Source organism: Malaya genurostris, chromosome 3 (genome assembly GCF_030247185.1).
Source record: "Malaya genurostris strain Urasoe2022 chromosome 3, Malgen_1.1, whole genome shotgun sequence".
Taxonomy (NCBI): domain Eukaryota; kingdom Metazoa; phylum Arthropoda; class Insecta; order Diptera; family Culicidae; genus Malaya; species Malaya genurostris.
The window spans coordinates 120,937,078-120,953,868 of record NC_080572.1 but is presented as its reverse complement, the minus strand read 5'-3'; the positions used below and the strand labels follow the sequence as shown (position 1 = coordinate 120,953,868).

Below are 16,791 nucleotides of genomic sequence, written 5' to 3'. Positions count from 1 at the left end.
TGCCCTTTCAGTCATTTGCAGTTTTCAGTGAAAATCCTATAGTATTCAGTGTCGATATTCAACCAAAGCTGTGAGAATTGAAAACGACAGAAAAAGGTTTCACAATAAGTTTTAACTGTTGGTGCTCGAATTTGTAGTAGTTTTGGTTTCTAAAGAAGTTCTGGGATGTAATTACTTCGATTTGCCATATTTTGGTCACTTTTTATAGCCAAGCGTCACATATTTTCAATACATCGATGCAAGAATGAAAATTTCTTTTTTTTTTTTTTTTTCCTTTGCTGTTGTCTTCTCGGACAGAGATGCCAGGTAAAAATTTCAAATATCTGCAGACAGGGTCTGTAAATCTGAAAAAAATCTGCAGTCAGAAGTATGTCTTGCTGGCAGCAATTTCTATATAAAGTATGACACGCAAAACTGACTTGGTGAGCAAAAAAAAAAAAAAAAAAGGTCGCGGAAATTTCAAAATTCTGTAAATATAGACGAAAGTCTGTGAGAATTTCAAAAATCTGCAAAAGTCTGCGAGAATTTTAAAAGTCTGTAAAAGTCTGCACAACAAAAAATGTCTGCAGCACTATACCCCAAATCTGCAGATTTACAGACAAATCTGCAGACCTGGCATCTCTGTCTCGGGAAGACTGGCTAAGACCATAGTTGATCCATCTTGCCGTCGCAGTCTAATCCGTTTATATTTCTATTTTTGTTTCCTTGAGAAATTGCGTTATTTGTTTCATGCTCTGTTCACATTCCTCCATAAAAATGTTTTCCAGTGGTTTCATGTAGTCCAAAACTGTGTATTTGCCTCGTATCGAGTTGAAACGGGGGCAGTCATAGAGAACATGTTTCAGATTTTCTATTTCCTTGCATATCTCGCAAATTTCATCCGATTCAAGTTTCCATTGTGCTCTTCTTTCCTTCGTTAGAGTATGACCAGATCTTACTCTGTTCAGTATTTTTACCTGGGTTGGGTTTAATAATAGTTCTTTGAACCACGGTTTTTTTCCTGGTTCGTTCATTATTTTGTAATGCCATTTTCCTTTTGTTGAAGATTCTAGTTTGTAGTATCGTGACCAGTCATCCCACGCTTCTTTTTTACTTACAATTATAGCGTCGCTCATGGTGATTCCATTGAAGTCGGACTGTTTTCCATTCGTTTGTTCAATTGCTTTTTGATCGACAATTTCGTTGCCTCTGATTCCCATGTGACTTGGTACCCACTGTATCTTTATTTTGGTTTTACGAAGGTCTTGGATTTCTTTGAAGATTTCCCAGGCGATATAGTTTTGCTGTATTACCACATCATTGATTAAGCTCTCGCAGGCACTTTTGGAGTCCGTTAGAACCACTGCCATTCTATAGTTCTTGTGTTTAATCTCTTCTATAGCTCTGAGTAAGGCTAACAACTCTGCGTTCGTTATGGAGAAGTTGTCATTGACTTTTCCTGTCGTTATCTTCCCGTCCGTGTCGTCGAGTACTGCGAAGGCTGTACCCATATTTGTTTTAGATGCATCAGTGTATACTCGGTTATAGTTTTTGTAGGTTGAATCCATTTTATCTTGGAACAAGGCTCTCCATACCAAGTTATTATTTTGGTTCTTTTTTAGCTTATCGTTTCCCAGACTGGTGCAAATCACCATTTTCATGTCTACCATTGACGTATATTGTAGTCTTCTTCGGAATGGCCCTTCCTTATCCGAAGGGTGAATTTGGTATATGAGATCACAGTGTTTGTCCGCCATCTCCGAAAGGAAGGTTCCGTTGGATTTTCCTTTCGAGAGGGTGTCACTTATAAATTTCATTAGCGGTGTTCTGAAAAATGTGCTCCTAATCAGTTCTCTTTTAGTCAGCATCTCTATCCTGAAAGCCATGGGCACTTGCCCAGATTCCGCCATCATCACGTGTATTGGTGTACTGCGTAAGTACCTCATGCTTAGCCTAATGTAATTGTTTTGTACTCTTTGGATTTTTTGAAGATTTGTTTGCGCTGCATTTCCATACACCGTCGCTCCGTATTCCAGCCGGCTTCTCATCGTCGCATTCCCAATTTTTATTAGAGTTTCTGGGTTCGCTATGTTTCTGGCAAGTAATTTCACGAGTCCAAGTTTCTTCTCCGCACTTAAGCAACACGCATCTATATGCTTTCGATGACCAAGCAGTCGATCCATTATAAATCCAAGGTAACGATGGGTGTTTACAATAGCAATTCTTTCGTTCTTGAATCTGATTCGTATGTGATCGATGCGCTTGTTAGAAAATGGAATGACCGCGGATTTTTGTGTACTGATCTTTAGTTCTAACACTGCTAGTTTCTCACCCAGTTTTTCTAGAAAACTGTTCGTTACCGTCTCCGCTTCCTCTAGGGTTTCGCCTTTTGCTATGACCGCGAAATCGTCCGCGAACTGCACCAGCTCACAATTAATTCCGGACAGATCGTGCAGCGCTTCCGTATAGAGGTTGAAAAGAATTGGTGAAAGTGGGCAGCCTTGAGGTAGGCCTTCACTTACATCTTTCTCCACTGTTCCGTCATCCGTCGGTAAAAACATTTTCCGTCTTGACAAGTACACATGTAACCACGAGATCAACTTTTGCGGTATCCCGAGTTTGGCTAGTGTTTGCAAGAGTTTTCCTGTGTTCACTGAATCGTATGCCTTTTCAATATCGAGAAAAGTTACTATACATTCCATTCCATCATTTTTCGCTTCTTTTATTCCATTTACCACGTAATTTATGCAAGTTGTTGCTGACACATGGGATCGAAACCCGAACGATAAGCGAGGGATCATATTTTTGATTTCTGCTATCTCTACCAGTCTGTTTTTTACTGCCGAGTTGATCAGTTTTAGTTCCACATTCATAAGCGCTATAGGTCTTTTCGCATTAGGAAGAGTAGGATCAACGTTCTTTTTCGGGATAGGACGAATTTCCGTGATTCTCCATTTTTCCGGGATCTCTTCTTCCACAAACACTCGACTCAGCATTTCACATATTTTTGCTTGCATTTCGTGACTCAGTTCTTTCAGCATCCGATATGAAATCTGGTTCACACCCGGTGTTGAGTGATCCTTTCGCGAGCTAAGCACTCGTAATATTTCCTCGTCTTTTAGTGCCATTTCGTAACCCTCCAAGGCCTCTTCCGTGATTATGCTTGGTTTACTTACTATTTTCAGTTGGTTCGGAAAGTAAAAATCCATCAATTCTTCAGCCCTCTCGTGGCTGATTGTACTTCTTGTCCTGGATGTGTTTGATAGCGCTGTGTCGACTCCTTTTACAATATTCCATAACTGACGTGATGGTGTACTCTCGTCGATTTTTTCCGACAGTTCCTTTACATATTTCCGTTTGATCCTTCTAGCCTCTTTCTTGAACTTGGCTCTGTCTTTTTGGAGTTGTATATAATTGGACTGCGTTTGATTCACATTGTAGTTCCGTAGTGAGAGCCGTTTGGCATTGTATAATTCATTTAGTTCATCTGTCCACCATCGTTTGAGGAAATTTGCTTTCTTATTTCTTACGACGTAGGAAGCTTGCTCTATGGCTTCCTCAAATATATCAACCATCTCTGCAGGTGAATATATGAACTGTGGTCTCATTTTTTGTAAGTACTGTACAAATTTTTTTCTGTTAACCTTCCTGCGGATTCCTTGGGCTATCGGAATATTAGTGTCCACATCAATCCTAATAGTTTTGTGAATACTTCCAAACTCTTCATCAATAACTTCCCATTTCGCCTTGCGCGCAACTCCATTGGTAGCAAGGGTTATATCGATGGCCGATTCTCTGCCACCAGGGGGTGGAATCGTTGTAGCTGCCCCGTCGTTCAATAGTAGCATTGAGCTGCTCTGTATCAGATCGTTAATCAGCTCCCCTCTACGACACGGTGGGAAGGATGGGCTCCAATTTGGGTGATGCGCGTTGAAATCTGCGCTCACTAACGTTTCTCCTGCAAGTCTGTTCAAGTGTTGAAAGCAATCTTCTATACTTTTTCGTGTTTCATAATCCAAGCCAGGAGACGGTGGGAGATAGACTGACACTAGGTTTACTAGGTCAGATCCATCCTTCAGTTTCACGCCTACTATTTCCACCGGTCCACAATCAGGGAATTTAAGTTCTTGAAATTCTAGGTCATTACGAAGTAGGATTCCGACACCTCCATACCCTCCTACTCTCCGATACGAAACAAGTTTAAAATTCTTCATGCTGAATGATTCGTTTTTCCTTAGCCAAATTTCTTGTAGCAGCGCAGCACATATATTATTTTGGGTTAGGCTAGTGTATAGTTCTTCCCGAGTTTCGGTAGGCCGAATGCTCTGGATATTATGTTGATAAATTTGTAGTTTTTTATTCCCCATTCGTGGCGTTATTTTCTATTCTGGTCATTAATTCGTCGTCATTTAGTTCTGCGCTTATGATACTGTTTAGATCCGTATAAATCTCGATGAGCAATTGATCCGTGTCTAGCTCTGAACGGTTTGAATTAACTCTCTTCTCCATCTTATCACGCAATCGAATAATTGGATCCAGCCACAACCTTGAGCGGAGAAGTTGTAGCAAATGTTTTCTCAGTTGGGCGATGAAACTTTCCACTTCTGTCGCTTTCTGTAGTTGTTCCGCATGATCTGCTGTTCCGTCGTTGAACCAATCAACGTCGTTAATTCTGCCTCCGTTTGAATGGCGGCCTTGGGAGTCCTCTGTCCTTCCCGTTTTTTTATAGTCCTTTCTCCATTGTTGCGAGTTTTTGGGGATGGCGCCCCGTGGGGAGTGTTGCCCAAAATTATTCAATACCAATGGGGGAAAGTCACTCTCGTCCTCTAACCCGGCGAAACGGTTGTATGTTTTTAAGCAGTTATGTTCTGCTTCTTCAAATGGTATCCGGTGTTTGGCCATTTCACGAAGGATCTCTCTTCTTCTCAGTCGTTCCGGGCAGTCTCTATCTGATGCTGCATGCTTCTTTTTACAGTTCGGGCATCGTAATTCATTTTGGCAGACTCCTTCTGCTCCGTGGTTTTCGCCGCAATTGGCACATACCGCTTCTCCCTTACAAAACTTCTTTGTATGCCCGTACCTCCAACAAGAGTTACATTCAATTTTTTGCACTGGAATCTCTGTTATCATGGTATTTTTGAGCTCGTCCTCTGAAAGTTCTAGTGGAACATTCCTGATGAAGCATACTGTTTGTTTCATGTTTAACGGTACAAACGATTTTATGTTCTTCGTTGTTAAATCCTTGTTTCGTAGACCCCGGTAGTCATCTTTGCTTACTAGTTCCAATTTATACCGCCATTTACCGAGTTTGGTAATTTCCTTGAAACCGATAAACCCGGCATCGTGCAGTGCCTTACCCATTGCCACCGGGTGGCTCGGCCAGTCTTTTTCGAAATCCTTTGGCTCCAAGTATGCACATTCTGACGAGAATTCGTCCGTTGTACTCGGTGGTAATACATTCGTTGTGTTTTGTCCACCTGTGTTGATTTTATCTCCTTTTACACTCTTGGACGTGATCAATGAGTTTTTACCTGCTGCTGATGCCTTACTTGAAGTAGCCGTTTTGATTTTTGTTGTTGAATTTTGTGATCTTGTCACCATCGGTGCTTGTTTTCTAAGTGTAGGTTGAATAGATTTCATTTTTGTTTTTGTGATTTTTGCTCTATTGTACTTTACAAATAGTCCGATTTAAACTTGGTTATGTTCTCCTCTTCTGCAGTCGCATCCGAAAAAAGCGCGACAAAAGATGGCCGCAATCTATTCTCACTCGATACAGGATTGTTAAAACCAAATAATACCACGCGCTGTTTCGCATGGAATCCGCTGTGCTATCTCCGACAATTTCCGGAATGCCTCGTATACAATCAACAATTGAACTTTTACTTTATGTGTTTTTCTTTGTACGACAATCACCGATAACCAATGTAATCTTCAATTCTCACTCCAAATTTCCAGGATCACTAACAACAAACAAACAATGAGAACGAATTTTCACTTGCTGTTTTTCGAGTTACTTCTTATGTGTAAAATCAATGAAAATTTCAATTCTGCTGTTGCTACCTGAAGACGTTAGTTTGGTTTCGTCTTGTCATAGAGGAAAGAGTGACGTTGGCAATTATGCTCTCTCATTTTTTCGATGAGAAACTAAAATGCTTCGTCTCTCTTCGTTTGTTCTGGTGTCGGTCATTTGCGAATGAGACAGTAGAACATTGAAAATGAGACTGCTGAAATGGTTTCTTTCATTGAGAATGTGTGACAATTTTAAGCTCTGGTCTGTTGATTCTGGAAACAATAGCGGTTCGAATTGAATAATTTTTCACATTTTTTTCGAGCGTAGGGTGGTGCAATATGAAATTTTGGATATATTTAGACTTTTGCTGATTTCATGTTCCATTTAATAGTGAATCAAGAGCAATGTAAATTTGATAATTTTGGACATTTTCGACGAGCGTAGGGTGGGGCTATTTGGAAAATTTTAAAATTTTCGACTAATGTCGATTCAATGTACTATTAATTGGTGAATCAATAGCAGTTCCAATAGGATTTCCAATTTACAGCGAGCGTAGTGTGGTCCTATTTGAAAAATGTTAGTATTTGAATTTGCAGATCTGATGCTTTATTGATTGGTGAATGAATTAAATTCGAATAGAATAATTTTATACATATCTTGTGGGCGTGGAATGACTTAATATAAAAAATTGGGAATACTTTACCTTTTGCTAATTCAATGTTTAATAGACAGCAATTGGAATATTACAATTTTAAGCATTTTGTTCGGTGGTAAGGCAGCTTTATATGAGAAATTGTGAACTATTTTTCTAAATCAGATGCTGTATTGATTAATATATAAATAGTAGTGGTGGTGAACCATCAGATTTAAACATGCAAATTGTCTAAGTGTCTGTGATTTTGATTGTAATTTTTGACGCGCTATTGCTTCTTCTATCAACTGAAATAGAATTTAGTTTTGATGCTGTAGGTAGGCATTTCATCGAACCATAAATAATAAAACTACGCTTCGAATATAGCTCAATTGACCTTCGCCGATGGTCTGCCAACTGAATGGCTTAGTACATATTGCTCAGCCATACAGCAAGCGAACTTTACCATAAACCGAATGAACAGCTTTTGCATATTTTTGCTAGGAAAACATTTCTAAACAAATATGTACAAAGCATTGGTGCTCGGTTCCCGCTTTACCGCTGGCATGGAATTGTAAATAGTTTAAAAATTACAATTTCTATATCAATCCATCCAGCGCTCGCTGAGAATATACAAAATTAACAAACGTCGCTCGCTCGCTAGAAACGTCCAAAATCATCTATTTCTACCTGCTACTGATTCGCTCATCTATTGAACATTAAAATACCAAAAAATCAAAATATGTTCAAATTTTTATATTAAACCCCCCTACGATCGCTGAAAATGTTCTAATCATCATCATGAAAATCATCTTATTTGAACTGCTATTAATTCATCAATCAATAGAGCATCGAATCGATATTAGTCAAAAATTTTACCATTATACAGATAGAACCATCCTATGGTCTGTGAAAATCTAAAAAATGAGCAATTTGTAATTGTTATTAATTCACTATTAAATGAAACATTTTATCAGCAAAAGTCAAAATATTAACAAGTTTTCATATTGTGCCATCCTACACTCACCGAAAATGCCCAAAATTATTCAATTCGAACTGCTATTAATCCAACAATCAACAAACCATCGAATTGGTATTAGTCAAACATTTTACAATTTTTCAAATAGAAAAACCCTACGGTGGTAGATAATTTCCAAACATTTTTTACTATTTAATAAATCATCGAATTAGCAAAAAAGTAAAAATTTTCAAATTTCGCCACTCTACGCTCTCTGAAAATGTTTAAAATTATCCAAGTTGAACTGCTATTGATTCAACAATCAATAGAACATCAAATTTAAATACGTTCGTTGAAAATACCTGAAATTACCTAATTTTCTTTGCTATTGACTCACCAGTTTATCAAACATCGAATTTGCAAGAGTAAAAAAAATCCCTTTTCATATTGAGCCACTCTACGATTGCTGAAATGTTCCAAAATATTCAACTCTTATTGTTATAGATTCTATAACCAAAACCATAAAATTTGCAAAAGATCCAAAACTTACTTTTTTCCATATCGAGCCACTCTACGCACACTGATAATGTCCAAAATAATACCATTTGAATTGCTATTGATCGATTTATCAATCGAACAAAACAATTTTTTTTGTGCTGATCACGTGTGCATTGATAATTTCAAAACCAGGATGCGAGAATTGAAATAAACAAACCATCGTATCGAACGCAGTTTACTCAGCCCTCGCCGATGGTCCGCCAACCGAACGGTTCGAAAAAGATTGCTTCGTCGAAGACCGAGCACAGAACACCTTCGCAATTAAACGAGGGAATAGTTTTCGAACCTATCGCATGCTTACGTTCGGTGAACATTTTTGAGTAAATTTGCAGAAGCATCGGCGTTCGGTTCGCAATTTACCACCACTGCTTATGACAGAGAAATCCGATTTTGATGTCTTACTCAACCCACACTCTTTTCTATTTTCGAAAATAGCTCATCTAGATTGACATACTTGAACTCATTTAAAGACTACAAAGGATCAATGGCCAAGTTCAAATGTATTATTTCTGAAATATTATCGAATAAGTAATGTCAGCTTTAAAGCACGATTTCGTGAATTACTCGAATCAATCGGCAAATTACATCGAACGCAAATAGAAAATAATTAAACGAAAATAATATAACTCCGATTCCGTATTTCGATTGAATCGAAATATTACAATTACATTCTACTAAATACTCTTCAAAAGTAAGGAAATACTTCGATCGAATGTGGAATTTGAATGTTGATCCAGTTTTTCCATCTCAGAGGCTTTAAGAAGTTTAATTAGCCAATATCTCAGGTTAATATCAGTGCGCTCAAAATATGGTAAAAAAAGCAATCGAATATTCCAAGTGGAGTAAAATTCCTACCGCAGGTGAAGAAATGTCAATCAATAATTTGTATCGAATACTGATAAATGGTATTAAATGAATATCAAAAATTGTGTCGAAACAATGTTTTTGGTAATTAAAGTGTTATGGAAGTAGCAGAAAGTTTACGCCTGCTTAATGATTTTTGTTGAACTACTAGGCGATATAACAATTCAACATAAACTGTTATGCACTGACAAGTCGAAGCCGTAAATAAATTTAAAATCGGCTGTGTTCCATTAACACAAAACTAGGCTAGCACCTTAAAAGATTTATCAGGAAAAATCTATTCCTGATAGTCATTTAGGGTTTTTTGATACCGCCAAGTACCGGTTGATGCTAAGCACACCCGACTATTTTGTCGTGAATACGACTTGCTTTACTATGAGGCGCCTTTTCCAAATTAGCCATATAGAAGAATGGGCAGAACTTAATCGTGAATATCTCAACTTGTATTAATGGTAGCAACATAATTCTTTCACTATTTCATCAAAAATATGACCAGGAATTTAGGATAATATTTTGAACAGTGTGAGATAACCACAAACAACTCAAAAATTAAGTTTTTAATTAATTTTAAAACAACGCGGAAAACTCTTTACCTTTGCTTGCACATATCTTCAACTGAACGTTATAAAAGGGGAACCGTGATCGAAAATCGATCATTTCTTCTTGTGCGTTGGATGGAAGCAGACGTCGGGGCGAGAAGACGTATTCAAACAGCGGTATCAGAGAGCGCACCTTCTGCGTGGTTAAAAACCTCAAACGCTCAGGTCGTAGTTCTCATTTACCTCCCGGTCGTTAAGGCGCGAAGATGCATTAAACCAGTTTCACATCATTTGGCACTGCGAGCGAATGTGTCGGTTTGTACGCAAAGCTGGTTTCAATTCAAGCAAGAACGATTGCATCAGCTGCTGGTCGTTTGCATTGGAGAGAAAGAAAACAAGAAACGAAAAGTGGACAACATTATATAAAACCAGCCGTACTAATGGCTCGAAATGTTATCTAAAGAACTATTAAAATTACTTCTTTGCAAATCGAAGGTAGAAATCATCAGTTTAGAGAAAATCCAAAATAATTTGATTTGCTTCGTGCACTTTTCGCTGTACAAAAATCGTTCGAGATAAATGTTCCGAACTGTGCTGAATATCGTACACGGAAAATTAATCATGGTTTGAAAATGCGTTACTTGAAGAATGCATTTCTTTCAAAGCTCGTAACTCTTCTACCCGGATATCACTTTGAACCCTCTGCCTCAAGTGATGTGATAGATTAATAAATTAATGGTAAAGCAAAAAGCAGACATTGATAATGTTTACTTCATCCTGAAGCATGTTATAATCGTGTTGTTTTACCCACCTGCTGATAGAGAATTAAACATAACACAAAAAAAGGTAATGAGCCGAAAATTGACATCATGAGACTAAGCACGGTTACGCTTTTCATTTGACAAACATCAATGTTACATTTTGTTCGAATGTATTCTTACATATTTGATGTGATCGTTGTTACTAGAATAATATTCCGAGAGCTAGCGTTTAATTCGATTGTGAATTTGGAACACCATCTAACGAAAATCAGAAAAATATTTTGTAAACCACTTTATTAATTTGTTTCATAGATATAACAACACAAGCTGTATTGATGCGCCTAAATATTATGAATAAGGCGATTTTTTTGCAAGAATTCGACATAGAGTTTCTTTTTAAGATGTTTGAGATTCACTCGTGTTTTTTTCATGTAGTTCGTTTAAGTGTTTAAATTCTGAAACACAAAATCAAAACTGAAGTAATGAACGCAAGTAAACACGTTATCTCTTGTGTCGTCGTTTTTCAAAAACAGAATATTTTCATTTTAAAAGAAGTTCGTCGTGCTTTTCACTGTATTTATATTGAAAAAATGACCATCGACTGTATTTATATTGAAAAAATGACATAACGCCTGAGTTTATGTTGCAAAAATTACCATCGTAGCAGAAACACGCCTGAAGTTATAGCCAACAACTTCAAGTGCGTTACGTTTGAATTTCATTGAAATCAGTCCGAATGGATCATGATCCGTGGAATTTCAATCATGGTGTATTATCATAACATGAAAATATATTATTTTCCCCAAATCATGACTCGTTTTGCTCATTTCAAGAATCGGAATTTTGCCCGTATAGAAAATTTCACAATTTGGTCCTAGAAGGCAGAAATGAATCCTGTACAGCATCTTGATAGTTTCTTTCAATGAAATATGCAAATCCGAAATGAGATAATCGACGTCAAAAATCGTTAAAAATTTTAGTAGTGAAAAGGGGGAAAGTTCCGCAATTCACACAATCGATCAACTATCAATTCGAATACGAAAGTGTAAAGAAATCGTGTCAGTTTTATTCGTATTCACGACATCCAGTTATGTCTCTGACATTACACACCCGTACTTTTTGATTTTCGTTTTGTCTTCGACTGATTAGCGGCGGTTTATGTCGAATCGTGAGATGGCATTAGCAGTTCAACATAAATTACTGACGCACTGACGAATCGATGGTTGTTCACTTTTCTGTCAAAAATTTGAGCTAAACACCCTTGCAAACTAAACAGCAGTAATAAAAATTAGGTAATCAATAATTAATTTTATTGAAAATTCGTTAATGCTTAATCTTTCCAAATTTTTGTTTTTTTCTGAAGTTATGTTTTGATTTTTTGTTCTTGGCAGAGCTTACATCTTCAGTTGTAAATTCTTTGCCTTCAGCGTGTCGTTTTTCTCCACTACAATAAATTGATGTAAATGAATCGTATTGTAAAACTTAATAAATTATTTACCTTTTGATAGAAACAATAGTCGATTTGTTATTGGTCAGTACATTCTTCCATTCCTCATCCGTACCTTTTATCACGTATTGATTTAAATTTTCTTTCTTTAGCTTGGCCAACTCTTTCTTTTGCTTTTTCTGCAAGATTCTCACATCCTCTGCTAGATCTTCGTTGATCGATTTGTCAAGTGCCATCAATTCGGTACCGGTGTTAAGACTGTTTTCTTGAACCATAGTACTTTCGATTGTAATTTCGAGGGTTGAGTTAATGTATTTAGTCAGTTTCTTCATACAGTCGTAGAACTTAGCAAGCACCTGGTTGTTTGGCATGTTAAACTCTTCTGCTAACTTATCGATGCTTTTATGTTGGAGACCTATCCCAAGTAAAATAGCTTTTTGCAAAGAATCTATCTGAGCTCCGGACATTTTTAATTGAAAGTACAGTGAAGCCAAATCTGAAGTAAGATCCATTATCAGTTTGTATTCTACCTGATTACGAACATACATTTCAAGACGTTGAATGTCGTGAGGCAAGAAATATTCGTCGATCGTTTTTTGCGAAAGTTCTGTAAATATATTTTCAATAATCGTGAAATCGAATGCGTCATGAGAATACACTCACCATGTCCGGGGAGATTAACTGCTCGGTTGTCCAGTAATGATAGGGACATTCCTGTTCCGAATTTGTTAAAAGATTTACCAAGAAGCTTTAATATGCGTCTTCGAAAATCGATAAAATATTGATTTAGCCACTCATTGGTTTCCACTTTATCTAAGCTGTTGCTGATTGGTGCAATCATTATACAAGTGTGTTCACCCGTCAGGTCATTTTCTTTCTGGCTCAGATAAACTGGAACAAACTTTTGGCTTTTCCAAAATCTCAGCAAATCGTTCGTTAGACCAAACGATGCCCCGAGATAGTCCAAATGTTCCGGACGACGCTCTGACAACCGTTTCAATAGTGTCGGGATTTTTTTCCTCGGTTCAATAATTTCTTTCAACAGATCTACTTCCTCGTCGTCGATGGTTTCGATACCGTTATCGTCTTCTTTTTCGGATGAGTCACAATCGAGTGATGTAAAATTCCTTTCGTAGTACTTTCTAAGCAGCTTCAAAGCGCGCTTGCCATAACCCATCTTTAAATTATACCTTATTAATATTATATGCAACAAGCAGTACAATTAAACACATACCCTTTGATAATTGGGATGGGTTGCGATTCGCACAATCCTAGCTCCACTCAATTTAGGGAATTGTCTATCACCATATTGCTCTGCTATATTCCACGGGATAAGATCTCCAGCACTTTTCATGCCACGAGCCAAAGAGTTTTGTACCGATTGTGACGATATTTGTCCTTCTAAACAGACTTGAACTACAACAAGTATCTCTGGAAGCTGATCTTTTCTTGTAATTGGACCCAGAAGACAAAACAAATGATGTGCTGGAGCATCACTCATCATTTGTAAATCGTTGGGGCTGTTCTTATAATGAGAGGCAACACAAATCGATACTACACGTTGTAAGAATGCTTCTGCTGCTCGATGGTACGAAAACAGGGCATCTCGATCAATATAATAAAGCTCACAAGCATCAGGTGTTGGACAACCAGAGTTTAGGTTAGACACGACTGTTGCGTCAAGGCAAAGTAGAGATGTCAACCAAGATTCGACCGGGTCGTGTGGTCGATAACGGATTGATTCGTCCAATTTAATCTAGAAAAATGATTTTTATAGTTGAGTATTAGTGTATGTAAACAATAACTCACCGGAGGAGGAGCATTACTATCTTTCTGGATCTGAGATAGTAATTTTAAACTTAAAGAACGTCCTGTTCCTTCGTATCCATTGATTGTTGAAGCCATAAACACTAAATACGGCCCCAGCATTGCTTTTACTAAAGGTAGTGGAATAGCGGCAGCCTCATCAATTATTAGTAAATCTGCTGCATTCAGCAAATGCGTATCAGGTGGAGAAATGTATTGTATGGTTTGACGATTGTTACGAGTAATATTCAGTCTGATAATAGCTTTATTAAAGTCGGGATTTGTAGATCGAATAATAGTATAATCCGTATGTTCCTGATACTCTAGGACATCGAAACCTCTCATGATAAATTCAAACAGAGTAACCAGATTCTCTGGAGAGGGTGATGTTACATAGATATTGACATACCCAAACGCAACAGCTGCTGAAATTGCTAATCCCATGGCTGCAGATTTACCTCGACCTCTACCTGCGGTCAGAGACGTAGGGGGTTTCAACTGTTTCTCAGCCAACGCATCAATGAACTGGACAACAGCTTTTGCTTGATCATGTGTTTTACAAAGATTTACAAGTGGTCCGGCTGGAGGCGTATCGAGAAGACTTTCTTTTAACTCTTCCAACAATTCATCATTTGCAGTTTTTTGTATTAATCCAACTTCCACTGGCTTGACATTGGCTGTACTTGACGAAAGTGGCAAAACGGTCAAATCATCATTAACCAAAAGACACCGTGAACAGTCGGCCAATGAAAGGATTAGCCGCTCATTAAATCGACATGTTACATTCTGGTGTGCCTCGGTTCGATATCTTTTATGGACATCCATACTCATCGTATACAATTGCTTTAATGAGTTGATAGTTTTCAGCAAAAGAATAATAAGCCCACCTCCTTCAACAGTTTCAATTGTTCTTGCGAGCAAGTTTGGAGTAATAGCTTCAAAATCTTGCAGGACACATACACCATAAGTCTTGCCAAGTATAGTGTGAGTATCTCTGTAGTATCTCCCGTGAATTGTTGTCGAAATTCTGAACAGGTCAAACAAATCCGACTCGTTGATGGCTATTTTTCCTGCCTGGATTTTTTTCGCTCGTTTTTTGCCATGACTAGAACAATTGAAATTAGTGAATTATATGGAGGCCATCTAGTTCTACTAGTGTCAAGGAAATTGTTTGGAATTATACATTTTTTGAATGCAAGCTAAAAAAACAATTGGGTATGTACGTACTTTGAAATAGCTTCGTCTTTGTTTTTATAACACCAAAGCACAGTGGGGCGCGCCTTCACCGAGGCTCTAGTTAGCATATCATACAAAATAGGCACCTGATCGCGGCCTTTATCACCAACGATTACAAACATAGTACGATGATTCAGTTTTTCGCCGTTTTCGATCATCACACGGATGCGATTGTCGATCTTTTTCTTCACCATGATTATTTCTATAATCCGTACGGTGGTACAAAGTAATTTATAATTTTTCACGTGTTTAATACATAGAACGTGGTATAACTAACCGAAGCACAATATCAAAATAAAATACACGGAACCAAAAAGCACTTATTAAATTTTGCACTGAGAAAAAAAATCTTAATGTATTGTTATTCAATTAATTGTGAACATGCTTTTGACAATTGGATGTATAGGTTGTTAAGTATCGTAAAATTCAAATCATAAAATTTTCTCATACATATTTTCTTGGAAAACAATTAAATGTACAGTTTGCATATTGTTTGAAACACCAAAAAGCAAAGTCTTGGCATTACATTCCTGTGGTGGAATTTGGCCTTTCTGTTTCAACAGACTTCGCAGCCGATTCTTAGTGTACAGAATTATTGCATGGCTACCCGTAAAAAAATAAACCATTGATTGTACAGTATAAACAATTGATTCACAATTAGATATATGGGTTACAATAATTTTTATTGTATCTTGACAAGACTTTTTTCATTTCCAACGATTTAATATATTGTTTCTACGATTCTACAATTCAATTTATTGTACATGTGCTGTTTCAAACAATATGCAAACTGTATATTTTATTGTTTTTCAAGAAAAAATGTATGAGAAAACTTTATGATTTGAATTGTTACGATACTTAACGACCTATACATTCTATTGTAAAAAGCATTTTCATTAATTGAATGGTGTATAACAATACAATATTTTTCAACGGTTAAAGCATAGTTGTGGCAGGTTTTGTAACAGCAAATCCTATTGCTTTTTTACAATATTTTTTATTCGGGTAGTACTATGGATACTACTGACACTAAGAATCCTTCTAGGTCGGGGCTCGAAAAGACGACAGCTGGCTTGTAAGACCAGCGTCCTATGAATTGAACCGCCAACCCGGGAAATTTGAACACCACGTGTACAATCAATTCAATTGTGAATCGTAGAAACAATATATTGAATCGTTGGAAATGAAAAAATTCTTGTCAAGATACAATAAAATGTATTGTAACCCATCGATCTAATTGTGAATCAATTGTATTTGTTGTAAAATCAATGGTGTATTTGTTTACGGGAACCTTCATACATTCATTTTTAGAACAAATTGCGGTCGAGTGATGAATAATAGAGTTATGACTAAATCTCAGCGACTACCAGATTTTTCTGAATTTCTCTATAGAATGATAATTGGCAGGTGCCTACATAAAAACCTTTTTCAAGCCACATAGTGGTGTAATAATGCCTTTCTCATATTGTTTATATTTTCAAAAATATCACTAGAAGATTCTGTCAAGAAAATTTGTTTTTTAAATTTGAATAAAATTAGAACCTTGCTTTGGGTATAAACTAACATAACCTTTTCAATTTGTAAACAGCTATGTCTAGTTAATAAGAAGTGTTTTTGATGTGGAACACATCTTTATTCTCTATATAGGGGTGCAAATTAGAAACTCAGGTTTCGAACACTTACAGCTCAGTACATTTTGTATCAATTATTAATATTATTTCACTATTTGATTGGAAATATGTCTAAGATTCAATTTGAATGTATCAAGCCACGTATTTTCAATTATAAATGATTGAAATTTTGATTAGTAGCGAGCAGTGTCCTATTTTGTCTGCTCAAAATCTCCGTCATATCGGATTTCCCTGCCATAGACGACGGTTTTGAAATGGTAAGCGATATATCAAAGGGAAACATCGCTCTGATTGGTCAATCGATGCGAAGCTGTTGGAAGCACGCGAATCTATAAATAGAGGTAAAATTATAGCCAACGTTTCAGTCCTAC

At 37.0% G+C, this 16,791-nt stretch overlaps 1 protein-coding gene across 1 annotated transcript; it reads right to left on the bottom strand.

Annotated features, from left to right (window-relative positions):
- Nucleotides 1–11,595: 11,595 nt before the first annotated feature.
- LOC131435390 (RNA cytidine acetyltransferase) lies at nt 11,596–15,076 on the bottom strand. The gene is made up of 6 exons (XM_058603218.1): nt 14,781–15,076; nt 13,557–14,658; nt 12,982–13,503; nt 12,411–12,924; nt 11,799–12,354; nt 11,596–11,744 (listed from the first exon to the last, which is right to left on the bottom strand). The coding sequence occupies exons 1-6, from the start codon at nt 14,981–14,983 to the stop codon at nt 11,624–11,626; spliced, it is 3,018 nt and encodes a 1,005-aa protein (XP_058459201.1). The 5' UTR covers nt 14,984–15,076; the 3' UTR covers nt 11,596–11,623.
- Between the last annotated feature and the right edge of the window lie 1,715 nt (nt 15,077–16,791).